The sequence below is a fragment of the Mastigoproctus giganteus genome, chromosome 8 (assembly GCF_048544385.1).
Source record: "Mastigoproctus giganteus isolate SK-2022 chromosome 8, ASM4854438v1, whole genome shotgun sequence".
NCBI classification, from domain to species: Eukaryota; Metazoa; Arthropoda; class Arachnida; order Uropygi; family Thelyphonidae; genus Mastigoproctus; species Mastigoproctus giganteus.
Window position 1 is genome coordinate 71,832,148 of NC_143582.1, and position 23,912 is coordinate 71,856,059.

General features: G+C 37.0%; 1 protein-coding gene across 1 annotated transcript in view; it reads right to left on the bottom strand.

Moving 5' to 3' along the window:
* Positions 1–23,912, bottom strand: part of LOC150081624 (calcium uniporter protein, mitochondrial-like) — a 150,776-nt gene that overhangs the window by 78,205 nt on the left and 48,659 nt on the right. The window contains 3 exon segments of the mRNA XM_090379488.1: positions 6,368–6,448; positions 6,451–6,471; positions 14,046–14,216. Coding sequence (XP_090235614.1) covers positions 6,368–6,448; positions 6,451–6,471; positions 14,046–14,216 — 273 coding nt within the window.

A 23,912-nucleotide genomic window follows, 5' to 3' on the forward strand; every position in this document is an offset into this window, starting at 1 on the left:
CGCAATGAGGAAACAGAGATGAAATATGTCAAGATCTATGATGACAATGAAGAGCTCATACCAGATCATAAATTGTATGAATTGGACTTGACATTCGCCAAATGATTGAAATATGTAAGACAACAACGTTGACCCCGATGAAGCATGCAGTAATGACCCGCATAGCCTTGTAATGCGACTGCGAGAAGACCTCTTCCGAAACTTTTACAATCATCCAAAAAGCAGGATGAATGAGGATCTAAAGCTCATCATGCTCAACTGACTCAGCGCAATTGCAAAGCAATGCAAAAACCTAATGACCAATGAGGACAAAAGTTTCTACTCAGATGTAATTTGGAGTCTTATCTCCCAATTGCGAACCGATTCAAATATTCTTGACCAGCCCAGCTGGTTGCAGAAAAACGTTTATGATTCACCTCTTGATGGAAATATACAACCGCTTGAGTAATACAGACAGGTACTGTAACACCTACATTACATGCACTTCAAATGGTAAGGCTAAAGCACATCCAAGATCACTGCCCTCAAGATATCCATTTCTCTGGTTACCAAAAGGTTTCTGCCACAGGTGGCAATGGTTAGCCTAAAGCCACCTAAGTAGTATGCCCCAAATCAAACATTTTTCTGCAACCAGCTGGTTTATGCTAGCTGAGCACATCCAAGATGACCTCCCATGACCCTTTATTTTAAATGCTTTAGTTTACTTTAAATTTTGCAACATATCCATTTCTCTGGTTACCAAAACATTTCTGCCACAGGTGGCAATGGTTAGCCCAAAGCCACCTAAGTGGTAGGCCCCAAAACAAACGTTTTTTGCCAACCAGCTGGTTTATGCCAGCTCTGAGCACATCCAATATCACTTCCCATGATCCTTTGCGCGACCTCCTCTCCCAACTCTGTTTTTCTTTGTTATGAAATGGAAATTAGGTCATTTCCAAGTCGCAAAATTGTGACAAATTGATTTTACTACCATCTGAAGTTTAGTAGGTGCCACCAAAGATGTTTACACATCAAAAAGGATGCAAGAGTTATATATGTGGGCTGAGGCTTTACTGAACACATATCAGATGTTGCTGAGAAAAAGCCACAAGTAACGGCTGAATTTTAAGTGTTTTTCAGCATATTTCATCACAGAGATGAGGTACACTTATATAGACTTTCAGGTGGTAGATGACTTTCATCAACCGGTGAAATACCACCACTTTGCTTATTGGAGGCTTGAAGTGGTGAAACCCATGTTTAGTCTCTAGAGCAGAGTTTCCGGCATCCTCCTCTCCCCATACTTCTCCTTCAACCCATGCACGGCACTAAGTACTATAGGTTTTGATACCTTTTGTGTTTGGGGTTTTCATAAAAAAAAAAAAAAAAAGATGGGATGCAAGAATATCTGCTGATATTATCAAGGCATGAGAAAACTGCTAGTTTTGGTGCCAATAAACAGACTAATAATTTAATGAAAGTCCTAAGCAGAGACAACTGATTCTTGCATTGCATCTATTGGGACATGCAGTATCTTGTAAAGTCGGGGGGGACGGCTAGTTATATGGGCTTACTAAACGCGCGTGCACACACACACCTTTGCAAATGGTCAAGTACGAGGATAGTTGATGCATTAGAGTATATGTGATTACTAAATATGTTGTTCTTATATTCTCTCTACCCTGTGAACTCTTCTAACCTTATGTGGTTGTCCTAGAGAGAGAGAACGAACGAACGAACGAACGAACGAACGAACGAACACACACACACACACACACAGATGGGGAAACAAGTCCTATGCATGCAACATGTCACAGAACCTGCTATAAATATGCACACCTTCTCTAATCGAGAAAGAATGGATTTTAGGGAGGCAGGCAAACCGGAATTCTCCTAAATCTTCTAAAATAGAAAGATATTGGATCCATCAGTTTTTTAAACTGTGTCTGATAACACACAGAATGCCTGTTTCCCTCTAAGCCCCATGGGTGTTAGTACCCATTAGAGGTCTGCATTAGCCTGCATTTTTTATTTTTACATGGCCAGGCCCGACCCGAGCCCAAATTTGTTCTTCAAATTCACTTCCCCCAGAACTGATTTTTATATAAATCAATCACCATATTTAATAAAAAAAAAAAAAAAAAAAAATTTCAGATTCAAAATTCAATATTAATAATATATAACAATTATCCAAAATAATTAACATTAATTATATAAAAATTAAAATTAATAAATTTTCAATTTACCATATTTAATATAATTCCAAAATAAATATCGATATCCACCTCTACATAAGTTAAAAAAATTACAACTGACTGTCACTTCTGTCACTGGCAATTCTCACTGTATGAATTACAGTGAGAATTGCCAGTATTTCTAAATTATTGGTCAGTATTGGATATAGCAGGGGCTTAAAGGGGAACAGGTATCCTGTGTGTTATCAGACACTCAGTCTAAAACACTGAATCCAATATCTTTCTATTACAGAAGATTTAGGAGAAGTCCGGTTGGCCTGCCTCCCTAAAATCCACTTGTGCACACCTTCTCGATGGTAAGCCCTGTTACGTCACTTAGGTGGCAACAAATGTGTAGAGTGGTTCTCTTCAAGACACCTGGTCAGCGTGAAGAGGAAAAGACCAAACCCTTCAGCACATGACAGCACGACAAAACAAATGGCCCTCAGTCCCCAGCAGCTTCACTCCTCCCCCCTTATGGCAGCGAGAGGATCAGAGTGGAAGCAGAGGGTGTTAAGAATCTCTGGGTACGACCAGGCTGCCATGCACGGAAACTGAACTTGGCCTGTTATAATGCAAGACTCATCGGTGAAGACAGGATATCAGAGCTGGAAAAGGAATTAGAAAATGTGAATTGGAATATCATCGGTTTGGCTGAAACAAGAAGAAATTAATCACTTATAAGTTTATCAAGTGGAAATCTGCTGTACACCAATGGAAACAGTGAAAGGAGTGAAGGTGGAGATGGGTTTCTAGTCCATAAAGATTTAAAAAACAACATTTTGGAATTCAAAAGTACATCACTAAGGGTGTCACTAATACTCAAGATTTCTAAGAGGCACAAGATAAAGGATATAATGATTTATGCACCAAAATCGAGCCATGATGATGAAGAGGTTGAAGAAATGTACACCGAAATAGTCTTCTAGATGAACAGAAAACCCACTACACTATTATTATGGGGGACTTCAATGCTAAGGTTGGAAAAAGACAAAACAGCGCGGAAAGGGGAACTATAGGAAATTTTAGAATTGGTGAAAGAAATGAAAGAGGTGAAAGACTTGTGAAATTTGCAGAATCTCAAGGATTGTCAGTAATGAACACTTTTTCAAGAAAAGGGTGAACAGAAAGTGGACATGGAAGAGTCCAAATGGATTAAGACTAATGAAATCTACTTCATCCTCACTAACAGAAGATATATTGTGAATAATGTTACCGTCCTGAATAAAGTAAATGTGGGAAGCGATCACAGAATGGTAAGATGTACACTTGATATAGATGTAGGAAAGGAAAAAACTGACTCAAGTAAATAATACAAAGGTCTTTGAGATAATAGAAGAGGAGAAAAAGCAGTATGTACTTAAGTATGGAACTTAAGAACAAGTTTGAGCTTCTGCAGACAGCTCAGGACCAAGATATTGACGAGGAATATTACAAGTTTCTGAAAGTGATAAAGCCCAAGAAACCTATAGGGAAAAAGAAATCCAAGGAAGAAAAAATTAGTCAAGAAACACTTATGATGAACCGAAGGCAAAAAATGAAGAGCAAGATAAACACTGACAAGGGAGAAAATCGAGTATACTAACTTATGCAAAGCCATTAGAAAGAGACTCAGAGGACATAAGATTTAACACAAGAAAAGTAGAACAAGCATTAAGGGAAAACAAAGGATTTAAATTAGCAACCATGAGCAGTAATAGAGAAAGACAAATGATACTGAAACTGAAGAATAGAGATGGTACACTTATAAACAGCAGAGAAGGCATAATTCAAATAGCAGAAGACTACTATAGAGAATTATACAAGGAGCGAGGGAATGACGCCAGCAGTGGGGAAGATAGATTGCAAATTAGCAACACATACGACATACCCGATATTCTTCCTGATCAGGTAGAACATGCATGGAAGAAAATGAATCAGAAAGCCCCGGGGAAAGATGAAGTTACTGTAGAGTTGTTAAAATTTGGAGGAAGAGACATAACACAAAAACTGGCAAGGCTCTTCACAAAGTGCATTAGAAAAGGTGTGACACCTATGCAGTGGAATAATGCAATCATAGTTTTGCTGCATAAGAAAGGAGATAAATCAGAAATTGGAAATTATAGACCAATTAGCTTGTTATCCCACATCTACAAGTTGTTCACAAGGGTCATTACTAACAGATTAGAAAGAATACTTGATGAAAATCAACCGAAAGAGCAAGCTGGCTTTAGGACAGGATTCTCAACTATGGATCCCCTTCACGTAATATCACAGCTAATGGAGAAAGCAAATGAATATAAAAAACGATTATGCCTGGCACTTATGGATTATGAAAATGCATTTGACTCCATACAGCATAAGGCAATGTTTCAGGCACTGGAAAGACAAGGCATAGATACCCCACATATTATGATTTTGAAGAAAATATGAGAATGCTACCTCCTTTATTAGACTAGACAAAGACAGTAGCAAATTTAAAATCGAGAAAGGAGTTCGACAAGGAGACAATATCTCCGAAGCTGTTTACTGCTGCCCTTGAGGAAGCTTTCAGAAGATTAGATTGGTCGCAGAAAGGAGTCAATGTGAACGGAGAGTACCTAAACCATTTACGATTTGCAGATATCATTGTGGTCATCCCAAAGAATTAGAGGAAAATCTTAATCGGTTATGAACAGTTAGTAAGGATTTTGGATTAAAGATGAATATGGCTAAAACAAAAGTAATGGTGAACAAGTATGCCATAGAAAGGGAGATGATTGAAGGAGCAGTAATTGAAAAGGTGGAGTCATATACTTATCTGGGACAAGTTATTAGCTGTAATAATGATAAATGGCTGGAAGTCAAGAGAAGAATAAATTTTGGATGGATAGCATTCAGAAAATATAGTCAAATACTGAAGAGCAATATCCCAGTTTGTTTGAAACATAAAATAATGAACCAATGTATACTCCCCACCATGCCTTATGGAAGTGAAACTTGGGCACTCACCAAAAGAATGGAAGAGAAGCTGAGAACTACACAGCGAAGAACGGAACGAATTATACTGGAATTATACAGCAAACTCAAGTAAAGGACATTCTTATCAAAACTAAAAGAACTAAAATGGTCTTGGGCAGGACACACAGCTCGAAGACATGATGACAGATGGACTAAGAAAATAACAGAATGGTACCCAAGAGGAGCTAGAAGAAAAAGGCAGAGGACCTGGAAGACAAAGGCAGAGATGAATAGATGAAATTCCTGACTTTGTGGGTAATAAATGGATGGCCAGTGCTCAAAACAGAAGGAACTGGAAAGTTGCTGGAGAGGCCTTAATCCTGCAGTGGATTAAAAATGGCTGATGATGATGATCTATGGGAATCTTTTTTTTTTTTTCCTCTCTTCTAGAAAAATTGTGATTGGTAAAAAGTTTATTGAAGCCTCAGAAAGAATCACATAGCATATAAATTATGCTTTTGAAGATAAGCCCACCAATACTACATTTCCGATCAAACTGAATTTAACCTGTTCACAATGACTGTATGATCCTACACCAACATTTATAAACTTTTATTAAATAAAATAAGAGTTGTTAAGATAATAATAATAAAATGAAATAAAATAAGTAAAACGAATAGCACAATTACACCGGATAAAACTGATAAAATAAGATACCTGTCTGTACAATAAAAATAAAATACAATAAAATAAACAATGTAGATATAACACTGGATAAAAGCGATAAAACACTGAAGCTTTCAGAGAAGTCCACCTCCTTTTCGACAGTGAAGCTTAACGTACAGTGCATCCTTAAATATCAGTAGGCTCATGCAAATTTCTCCTGAAGCTGTTATTGTCGACCGGTCACACAGATTTTGGGACAGCAAGTGGCTTGAGAGCTTGCAAACTTGCTCCTCTGAGAGTAACACTATTAATAGAGACAAACGAGGCCACATTTATCCCCTCTTCAAAGCTGTGGTTCTTAGACGAGATGAACAGTTTCCACCTGGCACACTCCCAAGCCATTTCCGGTTCCAGTGCACATGTGGAGAATATTGCCCATGCTCTAATTTATTTTATTTTATTTAAAAAAAGTTTAAAACAGTTGGTGCAGGATTGTGAACATGAACATTCCCAACCCCTGAGGCCTATTTGAAGAATGAATTTAAACTGTTCATTCACATTGTTCTTACCTGTTTCTGGAGGATTTACATAATACAGTCTGTCATTAATAATGAGATGAAAGTCGCTTTGCATTAGGGAAGCAATACTAGTGAAGATGCAATCCTTGTTCCATCTAGAAAGAGGAGAAACAAACTTGAAATAAGTATAATTAAGCAATTTATGAAACATTACCTCTTCTAAATAATGTGATTAATTATACTTGTAAAAAGGGATAAAATTAATTTAAAATTTGGGGCTGAATTGATGATTATCATATTTTTCAGTAGCTCTATGCTACAAAAACATTAAAGAAAAAAGTTACGAACACAAACTGAAAAAAAAAAAAATAAATAATAATAATTGCTATCGACTGATAGAGATACAGTTATCATTTATAAGAAAATGAAAGAAGTTTCTGATAATTTTGCATTAAAATCTTGATATAAGCTTTCGATGTAGACACTAGAAAGTGACAAACAGATGATGTGTGTGTAAAAAGGATGAGTAATCAGTTAGTCAATTTCTAGATCTTTGATTTTAGATACTTCACTGAAGCAAAAACATCTTCTGAATATAAGTGCAGCAGAACCTCACTAATTCAGACTTGGGGGGTGAGGGTGTCTAAATTATAGAATATACAAGCAAACATTTTCATACTCCATAAAAACAAATTTATTCAAAGTTCAGCAGCATATATTTAATTTAAATGGTATTAGGACACACATTTCAGAAGAAAAAGAAAAATTTTATGAAAAATGTTTAGATTTAATACAATATGGAATATAAAGAGTTCAAATCAAATAGACCACAAATAATATTTTAAAAAAAAAACTTTAATTGTATTGATTACTAATAGTTATAAATCTCTCTCCTCTCTCTCTCTCCTCTCTCTCTCTCTCTCTCTCTCTCTCTCTCTCTCTCTCTCTCTCTCAAAGAAATCAGAAACGTTCTGTTGAGTAAATACTGCAATCGTGTTATTTGTTTTAACAGACTTGTGCAACTCAGGAAAAACTTATTCACAGTTAAATGTACTATATAATCACCATGAAAAAGGCTCTGTGGTCACTAATATTGCTTGGCACTTGGGCCTAAAATGCAGAGGAAGATGCCTACTTCTTCATAAAAAAAAAAAAAAAACTATTCCTTGGTTATTTTTGAAATTCCACTCAGGAATTATCCCTCAAACAAAAGTTTAATGATAGACAGGTTTCAAGGATAGATATTTAGAAAAATATGAAAAAAAAATAATAAATATAATAATATAAATAAATAATCATATATAAATCACATAATAAAAAGTTTAAATAGTTCCCCTCTGCTCAGCTTAGCTTATGCTTATCTGCATTCTAAGGCCACCTTACTGGAGTCAAAGCCAGGACTAAACTAGCAGACTACGCAATCTATTGAATTATCAGTGATGCCTAGGAAAAATTAAACATATGCCCACTAAAGCAAGATCATATGTTTTAACATTTTAATTTTTTGCCTCCAAGAGAATGCCCTTTTTTTCTCAACATCTCTTGAATAGTTTTAAAAATGGTATACTGGCATTTCTTCGTGCTGCCATAAAAATCAAAAAAATGTCATCTGCCTGGGGAGCTATTGCCACATTAATAGGCTTGCTGGTAAGCTTAGCAAAGACTTTCTCGATCGATATTTGAAAGGGTTCCCAAATGCTATCTTCATAAATAAAGCTTATTCTGGATCCCCCCCCCCCCCAGCAACAAGGTCATTTATAGTCTCCTCACTCAGGTGGTTAGTTGGTTGTTTAAGGGTTTTATGGTGCATTAGCACCCCCCCACTCAGGAGTCTGATGTCAAGATCTCTGAATGTAAAGCTACCAGTGAAGATAGAATAACCATCAGAATGGTTGCATGTTCTTCAGGTTGTGAAATATGAAATACTCAAGGAAATATTTCTTTCATTTATTTGCAAACCAAACTATACTGCTGATCAATCACAGATGATCTTGTCAATAAAAGTGCTTCTTTTGAAAGCAAGTAGAAAATACTACTTTTATCTATTCTGCTTTCTGGAGCAAAATTGTGCGAAATTAACCTGAAACTGTGAAGACTAGGAGTTATGCACACGACTAAGATACCAGCGTAGGTTGCAGAATATGATGCTCTCTATAAAGATTACTGCACCATACAGTGGTTTAAATTGCAGTTATCTTAATGGAAATAACCCAAAAAATAATTACTCCTTTTAAATCAATCAGGGAGCTTTCCAATTATTCTTTAAATTTACATTTAGTTTACTTAACTATTTAAAAGCTTTATACACTAACCAGATCACCACAAAAATTCCTAGTTTCCAGAGTTCTTGGTAAGAATATCTTCAAGGTTACAACAGCATCATTTTTTTGCCCACAACTAATCTTGTTGTTTTTCATTGCACCATTTTTATAACAACTGTCCTTCCTTAAATGAGGTATTCAAGGTATTCACTTCATGAGTTGCAATTCGTACATCAATATCATTAATAAATATTAAAAAACAATAAGGGACCCAACACAGAATCCTATAGCTCGAAGACATAACAGATTGACTAAGAAAATAACAGAATGGTACCTAAGAGGAGCTAAAAGAAAACCAGGAAGACAACAACGGAGATGGACAGATTAAATTCAAGAGTTCGTGAGCAGTAAATGGATGGCCATTACACAAAACAGAAGGAATTGTAAAGATGCTGGAGAGGCCTTCATCCTGCAGTGGATCGAAAATGGCTGATGTGTGTTGTCCAAGAAAGAGTACGGATGCCATTGGCATTTAGTTCACTCAATCCATTTAAATTTCTAAACACTTCAATCAGGTCTTCTCAGAGATGACTAGTTTCCAAGTGCTGCAGTTTGCAGAACTGAAGTGTTTTGTGGCAAGAGTACTCTTTCGTGTCCTTGACTAACCTTGTTCATCTTCTCTGCACACATTCCAAGAGACTAACTTCTTAAATGAAGCTTCTATGTATGCAGTACTCGGCAAAAATATTGCCATATAACAATGGGATAATCACCTCATTATTCTTGCTGGAAAAATTCCTGTATATCATGGACAGAGCTCAATGACCTGTCCTGGCAAACGGTCTGCACTGCTCAGAAAACTTATCATATTGTACAATTATCCCACGTATATTTTGTTTTAACTACATTGAGCATGGTACTATGTAAATTGCTGCTACATAGCAATTAGGTATGTAGTAGCCAACTGAATGGGTGTTTTTTTTTTTTTTTTTTTTTTTGTGAAAACCCCAAACATGAGAGGTATCAGAACCTATAGTACTTAGCACCATGATTGGGTTGGAAGTTAAGAAGATGAAGGAAGATATTTGTTGACATTAGACTTGAACTTCACTAGACTGTAATTTTCAGGAAATATGTATGAAGGAAGGTTGTTCCAGAAAACGGCAGCTGAATGAATAAACAAGGTACATGAAAAGTTGGTTCTTTGAGTTTGAAGTTGGACAGTAAATGGATGTTGGCTGGTAGCAGCACATGTTCAGAATGTTTTGAAAGAGCAGGAATTATAACAGCCAATTCAAAAGAACAGTGCCCATGGAAGTATCTGTAGAAAATGCATGCAGCAGAAACAGTACATCTATGAGACAGAGTGGGGAGACTGTTAGAGATGAGTCATTAATTAACTTAACTGAACTCTTCTGAACGGATTTTGAAGCCAGAGAGGTTTTGGGGGCACCACCCCCAGATGTGGGAACAATATTCCATTTTTGGGCCAATTTGCGATTTGTAGAGAGTGAATAGCTGTTTGGAAGAAAAGTAATGCCAAGCGCATAAGATAAAACCAAGTTTTTTAGATGCAGAGGAAGCAATATTTGTAATGTGCTTGTGTTAAGAGAGATTAGAAGTCGGGGCAATTCCCAAAAGAGTTATATCATCTTCCCTAGAAATCGGAGTCTCACCAAAGATAAGCACAGAAGCAGAAGGATCCTTTTTGCGAGATATAAGACAACTGAGTTTTAGAAGGACTGAAATCAACTAAGTTGTCTTTTCCTAACTGGAGAATTACCTGGAGATCGGCATTTAAGGAATCGGTAGTGGATATTCTAGAAGTTGAAGCTGATTGAGCAGGGCAAGGTTTCTCAAACTGGAAAGTAGAATGCAATGTGCTATTATCAGCAAAACTATGGATAGGATTTCCTGTCAATTGAAGGTCATTAATATACAAGAGGAAAAGAGTGGGAGAAAGAACTGAACCTTGGGGGACACCAGCATTAGTGGAGAAATTAGAAGACAGAGGGCCATCTACCATCACTCTCAGTGAGCAGTCAGTGCAAACTGGATAACCAATTACAAAAAACAGTTGATAAACCATAAGAAAGAAGCTTGTTTAGAAGACCTTTATGCCAAACAAGGTCAAAAGCCTTTGGGATGTCAAGAGCAACTGCTTGTGTTTCACCGAACTTTTCCATTGAATTTGTCCATAAATGGGTAACATAAGCCAGAATATCACCAGTGTCAACACTGACAGAATCCATACTGGTGTTCATTGACCAGATGGAAGGTTTCTAGGTAGTTTAAGAGTTGACGGTTAATTGATTTCTCCATTACTTTAGAAAGAGTAGAAGTAACTGCAACGGGACAATAATTGGATGGGAGGGATTTGTCATCCTTTTTAGGAACTGGCTGGAAATTTCCAAGCAGAAGGAAAAACAACTTTGGAATAAGAAAGTGAAAAAATGCAGCAAAGAACTGGAGTAAGTTCAGGAGCACAGATTTTGAGAACAAGTGGAGAAATACCATCAGGACCTGGAGCTTTCTTAGCATCAAGATTCGTCAATTTTTCTGACATCCTTTTGATGGAAGACCACAGGAGGCATTGAATGGAGCATGCTGGGAGGTGTTTTACCAAGATCATTAATACAAGAGTTGGAAGAAAAATGGGATGATAGCAGGTCAGCTTTATCCTTGGCTGAAATGACAACAGAACCATCTGGTATGGACAGAGGTGGGAGCAGAGATGGGCAAAAGTTGCGGCCAACAGCTTTGGCAAAAGACCAGAATGCTCCGCTACCATTAGGGCAAGAAGCAAGTTTTCTACTTTTAGCCTGTTCAAAATCTAGTTTGGACTGATTAATAACTGCTTTGAAATTGTTGCCAGCTTTGGTGAAGGCAGAAAATGAAACTGAAATATTAGAAACAAGCCAATTACGATATGCAACATTCTTCTCTTGAGCAGCCATAGCACATTTATTGGAAAACTAAGGTTTAGATAAAGGACGAGATTTTAAAGTTGAGTGTGGGATAAAGGATTCCATTCCTGCAAGAATAATTTCACTGACACCATCTGAGCAAACTTTGACATCAGAAGTTTTGAAACAGTAATCCGACCAAGGAAAAGAAATCTTGCAGGTCATTCTATTTTGCATTCTTGTAATGCCAAACAACAAGAGGTTGGGAATAGACATTAGATAAAGGCTCCATTGGAGAAGAGAATCACCAAGTTGTGATCTAAGGTGCTTAAAGGACCATTCATTTCAACCATGTACTTAGAAGGGTTGTTTTTGAGAAAAAGATCAAGCATGTTGGCTGTATGGTTAGGATTGTCCAGTATTCTGGTAGGTAAATGAACAATCTGTGCAAGGTCATTAGTAATTACAAAAGCTCAGCATCTTGACCAGCTGGGTCTGTGTGACTAGAAAACGGAAGCCAGCTGGAGTTGTGAACATTAAAATCACCAAGGAAAATTACCTCACTGTTAGGAAAGTTGGACTAGAGAAAATCAAGTTGCAATGAGAATAAGTCAAAGAGCTCCAAGTGATTAGTGGAGTTGGGAGAATTGTAGAGACAACAGATGAATTTGACATCTGTTTAGATTTTAAGCCAGAGACGATCGAAAAGAGGAGATTCCAAATTACAAAGTCTCTGACAGGGAATATCAGAAGGGACAAATGCACAAGTACCACCTTTGAGGCGAAAGGAATCATACAGCGAATAATTTGGGGAACTCAGGTGAGCAGTGGTTGAATCAACCGATAACTGAGATTCTGTCAGAAAAAGTACATGGGGTTTGGCAGACTAAGTGGAAATGGACATCACTGAGATTAGAACTGAGACCACGTATATTTGTGAAATGAACTAGGAAGTGTTTGGAGGTTTAGATCTTTTCACAGATAAGCTTGCTCTATTAGTTTGACAATTCATGGTGTATTCAATAGTAGGGAAAAGCGGGGTGGGACATCTGTATGAAGTAATGAAATTTTTTGATATGGCGTACACATGGTAAGAATATACCCAGATCATTGTCATAACATGGCCTCAACAATGCCCCCCATTCACACTACTAGGACTCCCTCCAGTGACTATCTGGCAGAGTAGAGGTAACAAGATTATACACTAGTTGATCCGGCAGCCTCCTAGAGTTACTAGTATGTTCAGTCCAGTGTACTAATTAGTGGCCGGCCTGCGAATACTGTTTTAGAGCTGTACCCTCGAAATGTAAGGAAGTTTGGATCTCGCCATGATGTCCATCATAACCTCTAAAGACATCAGTCATTCTATATGACTGATGTCTTTAGAGACGTCAGTCATTCTACATGATGGAAGAGATGGGGAAGGGTTGACCAGAACTTAGCTCTGGAGACTAAACATGGGTTCCAGCACTTCAAGCCTCCAATAAGCAAAGTGGTGGTGGATATTTCACCAGTTGATGAGTCATCTACCACCTAGTATTGCCTAGTAACACAGTGAGGGGCATTCCTCCATGTGGTGTGGATTCTACACCTCGACCCCCCTGCTTACATTGGTTTAAACCTAGGTGGTCACCCACATTGTGCTTGCACATAGGGGTTATACTCATGATTACTAACAGTTCCACCATTGTGAAGGCGCAAGCAGAGGATTTGGCTGTCATAGACCATCCAGACTTCACCGAAATTGGGTCCACTTGACTCGAGTGTCACCCGAATATCAGTTCCATCAGCGTTTTAGAGTCCCAGGTAACAAGTACAGCTTGTCTGGCATATCTAAGAGAATGTCTGCGACAACCTCAAGGACCAATGTGTACAACACAGAATGCAGAAAGACTTTGCATGGGATGGGTCATTAATTAACCTGACTGCCCTCTGAATGAAACCAGAAGTTTAAGAGAGGTTCTGGGGGCATACTGCAAACCTTTGGGTGACTAGTTCTATTTTCAGTGATTGATTCTTTTTTTAAATTTTATGCCCATCAGCGTAAAAATATTTTAAGGGTAACTGTCTGGTATCTAAAACTGCTAATTTTGGACACTACACAGACATTTTCAGGATTTAAATAACATGAAACCAAATATGAAATGATGTTTCTTCCTCCTAACACTACCTCACTGCTCCACGCTAAGTACAACCCTCAAGTGGTATTATTGTACAATGCATCTGGCAATTGGAGCAACTGATAATGTAGTAATTATATTAAGTTATTTTATGCTTCTTGATATAAAAATCATTGTAACAATTTAGTAATGTTATGTTAATTTCTATAACATGAGAAAGAACTTGATAGTTTGTAAGATGATGAATGCATCTCTAGTTATAATATATTGAGGTAAACTCCTCTTATTATTTTACTACTATTAGTTATAATATGTAAATCAATGAGCAATATAGCATTTGCCTGTTTAAGATTCAACCACATTTTCAGAAACGCATCCCTGTTGAATTTTTTGTGTCACTTGTATTGAACAATGAATACTATATTAATTTTAAAACACTTACCAATGGTTTGAATTTTTGCTCTATCTATCCCTCTATCCTCCATTTGCAAATTCATCAAGAAATCTCCTACTGTACTACTGACTGGTCTTAGTGCAAAGCGGCATTTCTCTTGGCGAGAAGGAAGAGGTACTGTGATGACAGGTAGCCCTTGCTGATAGAATACAGTCACATCTAAAATAAAACAAAACAGAATTCCATAAAAAAGGAGTGTAGAAAAGTCACAAACTACAATAAAATTTAAATAAAAATGCAGGTTAACAGATGATGAAAGAAAAATCAAAACAAGTTTATTTGAATTTAGTGACATACCCATCATGTTCACTAAGATCAACCAGCAAAGCAGTTAGTTTTTAAATAAATTAATAGTTTTTGATTTCTTCTTGTTTTAAATGGCATTGTAATATTGGGGTTGAGCCCAATCACACAGGTGGGTTTATTTTTCTATTTGGATCATTACTCTAAAAGCTGTATTAAAATTCTTTCAACAGCTTTCAATTGTCTACCTGACACTGTAAATAAACACTTGCTTACTTATGATATCAAGTGCCCAAACAGGGTTAGACATTAAATATATAGGATTATATTTTAATATAAGTAGTATTGTAGTTTATTTTATAAATTGCTTTAGACTGTAGTTTGATCTGATAGCTTGAACAGTTGCTTAAAATCTATGATAATAGTACTAGATAAAAATAGTATCAATAAATCGGTCAAACTATTAAGTGCCGGGCACTCAGGATGAAGGATTTGTAGTCACGAATGGTCGTTAGTGTAGTATCTCAAATAGAAAGCTTTATGGTAACTGAAAAAAAAAAAAAAAAAAAAAAAAAAAGGGGTTTCTAGTACCCTGGTTTGGCCTAAAACTGAGGAAATAACGAAAGCATTGTCTATTTTGAGTCTTTTGTTGTGAATGACAAGGGTGGGAGAAGCGACTCCAACTTCTTCCTGGAGAAGCGATTAAAGTCTTGGAGAGAGCAATTGGCAAGTGAGGGCTGTGCAAGACTCCGTGCAGGCACCTCCCCACCTCAACACTGGCTCTCTGAATACCTCCTTGCCGGGACAACTCCAGCTTTGAAAATTGTTAAAAAATACTTTGTTGCAAAATTTATAAATGACCTTTATAGAATTATTAACTAACTATTTAGCAACCTTTTTGTCACCAAAAAGAGTTACTTAGTAAAAAGAAGCATGCTATTGAAGTGCAATTAAAAAAAATTTTTTTTTTTAAATTTTACCACAAAAAATAAATGATAGATTTCAATTGGAATAGTTTTCCCTTGATAAGCATCAAATAATGCATAGCTAATGTGATTTTTAAATTTTTAGCTCCATTAGCAACGGAAATAGAGGGGAGAGGGACACGAAAATTACTCACATTTTCCTGTATGGCACAGCTATTTCTAATTTTAAAATTATATTTTAAACCTACTCTGAGCTCTTTCCAACAGTATATAATAAGCTATAGGTTGTCAACAAAATTTTTTGTCCCCCCGCCATTTCTCAATTTTTGTCAACAACGATCAATATGGCATTATGTTGGCCTACATGATATACAAATCCATGCAAAATTTCAAGTCAATAGGTAATTGACAGAATTTATAGTTTATAACTTATAATTAGTGTGCAGCTCTATTTAAAATTGTAGTACAGAATATTTTTAAACATATACATATTCTTGATAGTTTAAGTCCTACTTTAAGGTTCCATGCTTGAGGCAATTACTGCAGTCAAGGTCACTTTCTCTGACCAGTCCCTCTAAAAATAGAATTTAGATGAGGTGCACAAGTCATTGTGCGCACACATGTATTTCAGGTGCACATCTTATTACAGCTTTCTTTATTTGTATGTATTAAGTTTTGTTTTTATTATGCGATTGCATGTTCTGTTTTTAAGTGACTTTTTAAAAGCAAGAGAAAATATATATTTCGATAGGGAACCACAAAACAAAGCTTTAAAAAGGTTAGACAAAGAAGAAACTATAAAACACTTGACATCAGAATTAGGTGCAGGAGAAGTTACTGTTGGGGACTGGAATCAAAACTAAGCAAAACTTGATTTAAAAAAAAAAAAAAAAAATGAATATGCCCCAATTTCCTGAAAAACCACAAAGAAAGATGAATATAAAAAAAATAATAATAATAAATAAATAAAAAAAAAAAGGAGAGAGAGAGAGAAAAATTAAAAATAAAAAAAAAAACAGGGGAGAGAAAAAAAAAAGGTAGCATAGGACGGTTAGACAGATGAAAGAAAAGGAATGGGGTGTTGAATGTTTGCAGGGAAAGACTTAGCAGTTAAAAATAAGAATCTTACAAGTGGGCAACTGTAAAATTGTGATGAGACAGGATTAAATTATAAAATGCTTCCATCTAGAAATCTAGCTTCTCACCAAACAATAGCAGCTCCAAGTCACAAAAAATGCAAAGAAGGAGTAATTATACTTTACTTGCAGTAACACTTCTGGATATCACAAATTGCCTCATATGCAGTGGCAAATCAACTAAACCCTGGTCTTTGGCCTTAACAGTATCATAATAAACAGTTCATGGTCCATCCAAACAAGTTCTTGGATGAGCTGTTTAAACAATGGTTTTTTGAAGAATTCATTCCAAAAACAGATGAATTTCAAAATCTACCCTATAAAAGCTTTACTGATATCACCATCCAAACAAATAAGAATTGGCTAGTGACAGGTACCATCACTAGCCAATTTGGTACAGCCCATGGACCAGAATATTTTTGAGTATTTAAAAAAAAAAAAAACTCAAAAAATTGTTGCAATTGTTACTTGAAACAACAGCAAATGAAGACAGTATTATTGGCTACTAATATTTCACATTAATTTTCTTCAAAAAATTAATGTGAAATATGTTCTGTATTGGATGGCTGAATCACAGTACAGTTGTCAAAAACTAGAAAAGTCAAGGAAAAAGCTGCTGACAAACACTGCAGTTCAAGATGAGATGAAATGTGGAAACTTCAACTAAATCGAACATCTGCCACGATGTGAACATTCTGAGGAGAATATCTTAAGAGAACAGTTTCACCAAGACAAACAGTAAAAATCACAGACAATTCCATAAATAAGATGGTGAAAAAAAGAAGCTGACAATGAAAATAGTGATAAAAGCAAGCAAGGTGACATCAAAGAAGACTGGGTACTTCATGCTGAAACATTAGGTACCATTAGGGTTAACACTACACTATACAGAACAGCAAGAAGAAATACCAACCAATTTTTCTGCTTCTGAAAAGATGGTATGATTTTATAGCAATGAAGCAATCGCATTTTCAGAAGTAAACATTTAAAAAAATGTTTATGGTTAAATTAGATGGAAATTTTTGTATTTTAATTGAATTAGATTTATATAACATACTATTATTAATTGCACAGTCTGAAATTCTCTCAGCAGTGCAAACAAGCTGCTAGAACAGCTCATAAAGTTCTTTGCCAGGAGGGACAAAGAGATCATCTAGAACAGTGGTTCTCAATGTGGGGTACATGGTAAAACTTTTGGGGGTATGCTGCGAGAGCTCAAAAGTCACTAGATCTAGTAACAGAGTCACTCAGTTGGCAACACTGCTACTGATTAATTTCTGAGAATTGAGTGACGAAGCGTGGTGCTGTAGTTCATGTCTGTACAAGTTTGTCAATCCTCCCTCCCCTTCCTTACCTGAGAGCCGAACCTACCCGAACAGCTGATCTCCCAGTCAAAACATTCATTGTAAGTGAGTGAATGTGCCTTCTTACTATGTATTTGTTGTGATTTATTTCACTTGCTGCGCTTAAAATTATTTTTAGTCTTCAGTTTACTGTGAAGTTAAATGAATGTGTTTCTAAAGTACCCTGAAACATGGATAATTAAGAAGAAAATTAACATGGAGCCGGAGCCAATTGCTTCTACATCTACGATCATGTCATCATCCCATATGACTAAAGAGGTGGATTCAGCGGTAACTAAAAGAAAGTTAAACAATCAAGTGATAAAATTTTTTTTAAATGTAAATATCATGAATCATATTTACAATTTGGCTTTACATAGACAGGAAATTTAGTAGACCCAAATCCACAGTGCATTGTTTGCTCTGAAGTCCTGTCACAAAATTCTATGAAACAGTCTCTTTTACAGCAACACTTTGAAAAAAAAAAAACATGAGCATTTTAAAAATAATGCCTTAAGCTATTTTGAACGTGTTTTGGAAGACTCAAGTACAGTAAACCCCCGCTATTCGCGGTATCTGTATTCGCGGTTTTGCGATCGCCGATTTAATACAAAATGAAACCTAAAAAAATGTGAATTTTAAAGCGCCGTGAATATTTTCTGCCATAAAAAAACATGGGCGTGGCTAAAATTATCTTTCCTGGTCAAAACAGCACTCAGTGGGTAGGGGGAGAGGGGTGACAAAATCGTGAGCGTGGATGTTTCTTGCTAATCCTTGTTCAGTATGTGTTATGCGCTTGTCATGGACGGTTTCGCCGTTTACTTTTAATTTATATGTTTATAAATTGAATAAATTTATCAATTTATAAATTGATATGCTTACAAAAATGATAAATCTACCATTTTGCAATGTAAAACAGACTTTTTCGAGTGTGTTAATGGAAGAAAGTGACTTTATTGTGGACAAGTTCTTTCTAACCCCTACAAAAATATGGCTACGAATAACAAGATAAATGTGAAAAGATCAAAGAAGGTGATGACATTAGCGAATAAAACTGAGTTATTAGATAAAATTTCTGATGGTGAAAGTGTCTCCTCAGTGGCAAAACATTATAAAATCAATGAGTCAACGGTACGATGAATCAAAAAATCGGAAGAAAAAATCCGCCGCAGTGTCAGTGAAAACGCGCTAATTGCTTCAAAAATTTGCTCTGTAACTCGTGATGTTAAATTAGAAAAAATGGAAAAGGCTTTAAATCTGTTGATAGAAGACCGAACTCAAAATAAAATTCCGTTAAGTTCACTCATCATTCGTGAAAAGGCAAAACTGGTGATAGCAGTGGCGGGATAAGTTTTTTTGCTAGCAAAGGCATTTTATTATATTTAATATTAAATTGTTTCTTATTTTCATTTCGATGCCATATGCTTGCATTTCACTATGTACTGTCTATGTACATAGTCATATTATGAAGGTACGTATAATACATACAGACAAAATTTTAGACTAGTTTTTCTTATATATTTCATACTTTGGAATGGAACCTCTTTATTACTATGGGAGCCATAACTCAGTATTCGCGACATTTCTCAGGAACGTTACCCCCGCGAATAGCGGGGGTTTACTGTAGTAGAAAAACCATAATTAAGCATTTTTCTGGTGTAGAAGAAAAAAATGAAAGTGCACTTAAAGCATCTTACAAAGTAAGCCTTCAAATTGCCAAAGCCGGAAAGGCTCACACAATAGGCAAGTCACTCATTCTTCCAGCAGCAGAAAAAATTATTTCTTGTATGTCTGGTCAAAAAGAGGCAAACCTTGTCAGAACCATTCCTTTGTCAAACAACACAGTTTCCAGGAGAATTAAAGCTGTAGAAGAAATTTGTTCATCAAAGGTCAAATTCAATTATTAGACCAAGATTGCATCACTCTAAACTGCACTGTTCAAGGGCAATTTAGCGATACAGGTAGTAACAGTGTTACTACCACTGTTCTTCCAAAGCTAAAGAGTTCTCCTATCATTATCTCTGATGTTCCTAAAGAGGTCTCCAGAGATGAGCTTAATTGACAAAATATATCAAAGAACTCTTTCTGAGACTTTCTCCAGAGATGAAACAAAGGGATTCACCCTCAAGTATGCAACACTGATGACATCCAAGGCCAATGTAAACTGGATTTTTGAGCTCACTCCAATGATCTGGAATCTCCACCCAAACAAGAATATACATTAACTGGACATCACATAGATATAGGAAGCATGTACCTTTCCCAATTGAGGCACATGACTCATTCATGTTCCCAAACTGTTTACCTGTGGCCACTGTGCTGAGCATGGCCAACTGTTCCATGAATGCCAGAAGAAAACGAAGTCCTCCAGTCTGCACAAACTAAGCCCAACTAGATGGATCACTCTCATTCATTCAGAGATGTCAATTGTCCTGTATAACAAAAAATCAATGTCAAATGAAGCAGAAAACTATGGTAACACACAGTAACCAGTCCACAAATAACATGATAAACATTATCCAACTAAACTCCCAGCATGTTAGAGTGGTCATGGACCAACTTAAGAAAAAAGCTGATGAGATGAATGCAAACATCCTAATCGACAAGGAGCCATATGTGTGCCATGGGAAAATTCAAGAATACCAACTCTCCCACAAAATAGCTGAAGCAACTGGTGATACCTCCAAGGCAGCAGTCATCATCATCACAAATAAAAACATGACTATCACTAAGGTCAACTCTTCATGTACCTCAATGACTGCATGGACACACGTCATTACTGAACTTGATTCCATCTATACTATCTCTATCTACAACAGGCCGAGAGACATTACTCCAATGGTGCACTATTTACACTGCTCGACAAAATTAACAGAACAAAATGTTTTCTTTGAATATTTGATATAACAGGCATTCTGGCATGCAAATTCTGAGTATCCAATATTGATCTACTACCATACAGAGCTGCAGATTATGCAAATTATACATGCTTATAAACACTGGTTGTGACCACATCACTTCATTCCCATTTTTTTTTTTTTTTGCTTGCTCAGTAGGACAGCCACGTCCCCATACTCAGGATGGAAGTCATTGCATTAAAATAATTCTTTGATTTGGCAGGCCATTGGATAATTTAAAGCAGGGCAGTCGCAAGTGGCACGTGGCTGCTTAATGTGTCATGCAGTATAGTCTAGGCACTATGGAAGCAGTTTCAGGAGACAGGAATCATTACAAAAAGAGCTAGCCAAGATTGCCCAGGGGATACATCAACCAGAGCAGACTGCTACCTGGCTCTAACAGCAAGATGGAAAACTATTGTCCTGTCATCAACTTTCTCTTGAGTTTGTGGGGCCACAGGTGAAAACATTTTCAACTGGACTGTTAAGAAGGCTCAATTCAAGTGGACTCTATGCAAGGAAGCCAGTGGTTTGTATCCCATTAACCCCAAACTTGTTTGTTTGTTGTTTGGTTTTTTTTTTTAGGAACATTAGCAACTAAGGCCATATTGCTCCGGGGAATATGCGGTGGTCATTCCCTGACCTTTCCGCATCCTCCATATTTGGTGGTGACGGGCTCAAACCCCGGTCTAATCAAGAAGCGTGTGCTACGCACTGTTGCTCCTTCCCACCTGGCTACGGAGGCGGCTAACCCCAAACTAAGGCAGAGCTCGTCAAAACTAGTACCATGAACATGCGACTTGAAGCCCTGACAAATGGGATACAGCTAGATCTACCTGCTCCATCAGATAGATACAGTTCCTCTCATCAACACTGACATCACTAATTTTGCCCTCAAGCATGCTGACTGGGACAAGTTTACCACTGTCTCCATTCTATTCTCTGATAAGTCCTGTTTTAGGCTACAAACAGATTCTAAACATTATTTTATCTGGAGACAACGAGGAATGCGGTACCATCTCTCCAACATCAGAGAAAGACACTTATGGTGGAGTTCTTGTTTGGGGCAGAATAATGATCAGTGGCTTAACCTCTTCATGTTTTTGACAGGGGTACCGTAACTTTGCAGAGGTACTGAATATATATCCTCGAACCCTTGAGTACTGTATATAGGTCTGGAGGCCTCATTTTAAGAAGGATGTAGAGCTGTTGGAACGAGTACAGAGAAGGGCAACAAGATTAGTGAATGGAACAAAGGGTTGCTCTTACAAAGAAAGGCTTAAGTTTTGCAAATTACAGTGTACCCTATTTGCAACTTTTTAGGGATGTGGTTATCCCAGACTTCCCTTTCATGCTTGAAAAAAACCATTGCACATAGAACTCAAGTGGTAGGGGAATATCTTGAAACTGAAGATACCTAATGACTGCCATGGCCAGCACAATATCACTAGACTTAAATCAGATCAAACATGTGTGGGACACCCTTGAATGTCACACTGCATGCCAACAGCCAACTCTCCTCAGTCACTTGGTGAGCTAATGTCTGTGCTGGTGGAAGAATTGGATTTGTTGCCATAGAATCTTAGACACCTTTATATTGAGCATGGTTTATCGCTGTCAGGCCTGTTTAGCAGCTGGAGGGGATCATATGCTATACTGATGTCATGTGACCATATTTTCGAAAATCTTGCATTTTGTATCAACTTCTTATTTGTAAAATAATAAGTTTACCTCAGCATTACAGCTCTGCTTCATAGTATCAACTTCTGTAAAGTGACCTTTTTGGTTATTCTTGTACAACCCTTATAAATGTCCCTTATACCTATCTGAAGTTTCATCGTTATTCTATGGTACACTACAACACCAAATTTTGTCCCACTTCATCACAAGCTGTATGAGTTACACCAAGTTTTCTACGTGTTCCATTAATTTTGTCTAGCAGTGTACAAACCGTCACATTCATTCTGACCACCCAAAAGGTCCTTGTTGCCATGAATGGCAACTGCCACTGTCAGGTCTGGCACAGAGCAAACCTGATGGCGTCCATTATGTAAATAGCAGTTTTTTCAAAAATTATATTGCTACCCGCTCACTTGAAATCTTCAACAGGCCCGGGCACCTGACAACATTCTCCAACAATCATAATGAATCTACTATTGATCTTACTATGGCCACCTGTTCCATCTCACCTAAGTTTTCCTTCTAGAAGGTAAATGAGGCTTGGACTGCCTCCAACTACAGGATCATCTCCTTCTCCCTGGTCCATCAGGTATATCCAGCTACTCCATTCAACACTGACATCACTAGGTTCATCCTCAAGTGAGCCGACTGAGACAGGTTTTCTGCTGGCTTCCATACTTCTCATCCTATTTTCTTTAGAACATGAATCAAGCTTACAGATCACCCATAAATCCAAGGATACTCTCTTAATTATGACTAAAGGTTTTCAGACCTCTTCTGCCGCCTCCATTAATATAATTAGATAAATCCATCTTCTCCAGTGCATTGTTTACACCTAACTTCAACTATTTCTCTTCATTTCTTTTGTTATCAAAAAAATCATTTAATTTCCTGCAATTTAATATAGTTCTGACATCCCCATCCCAAAAAAATTCCTCATATCTAAAGGTGTATGCAAAATATCTATTCATTCAGTTTTGCCAGCAACCTGAGTAGGATGAATTATGCTGTTGTGGTTTTTATTTGGTTTTTAGGAGCATTAGCAACTAAGGCCATATTGCTCCGGGGATATGCGGTGGTCATTCCCTGACCTTTCCGCATCCTCTGTATTTGATGGTCACGGGCTCGAACCCCGGTCTAATCACGAAGCGTGTGCTACGCACTGCTGCTCCTGCCCAACTGGCTACAGAGGCACCCATGAATCATGCCATTCATATCTAGCAGACGCTTACAATTTTGCTATTTTTCTTTGCATTCTTTTCCAGAACTCATACTCTGCCTTAGCTTGTCTAACTCAATTTGTGAGATTGCAGACTAGCTTATACCTATAGTAAATTTCTCTATCTCCCAATTATATATAAGCAATCTATGCATGTTCCTTCTCTGCCACTAGTCTCATCAGTTCACTTGACATTCATTTATAAACCACAAACAGTATTTCTTATTTGGTATAAAAAGCTTTATAGCTTCTATGATTACTTCCCCGAATGCTTCCCATGTAGAATTTGCAGTTGGTAACATCATTAGTTGGCCACTCTGTAAAGAATTTAAAAACTTATGAGACTTGTAATCACTTTTATGAAAGCAAATGCCTTTCCCTTGGCCCCTGACAGTAGTCACATCGGCAAAG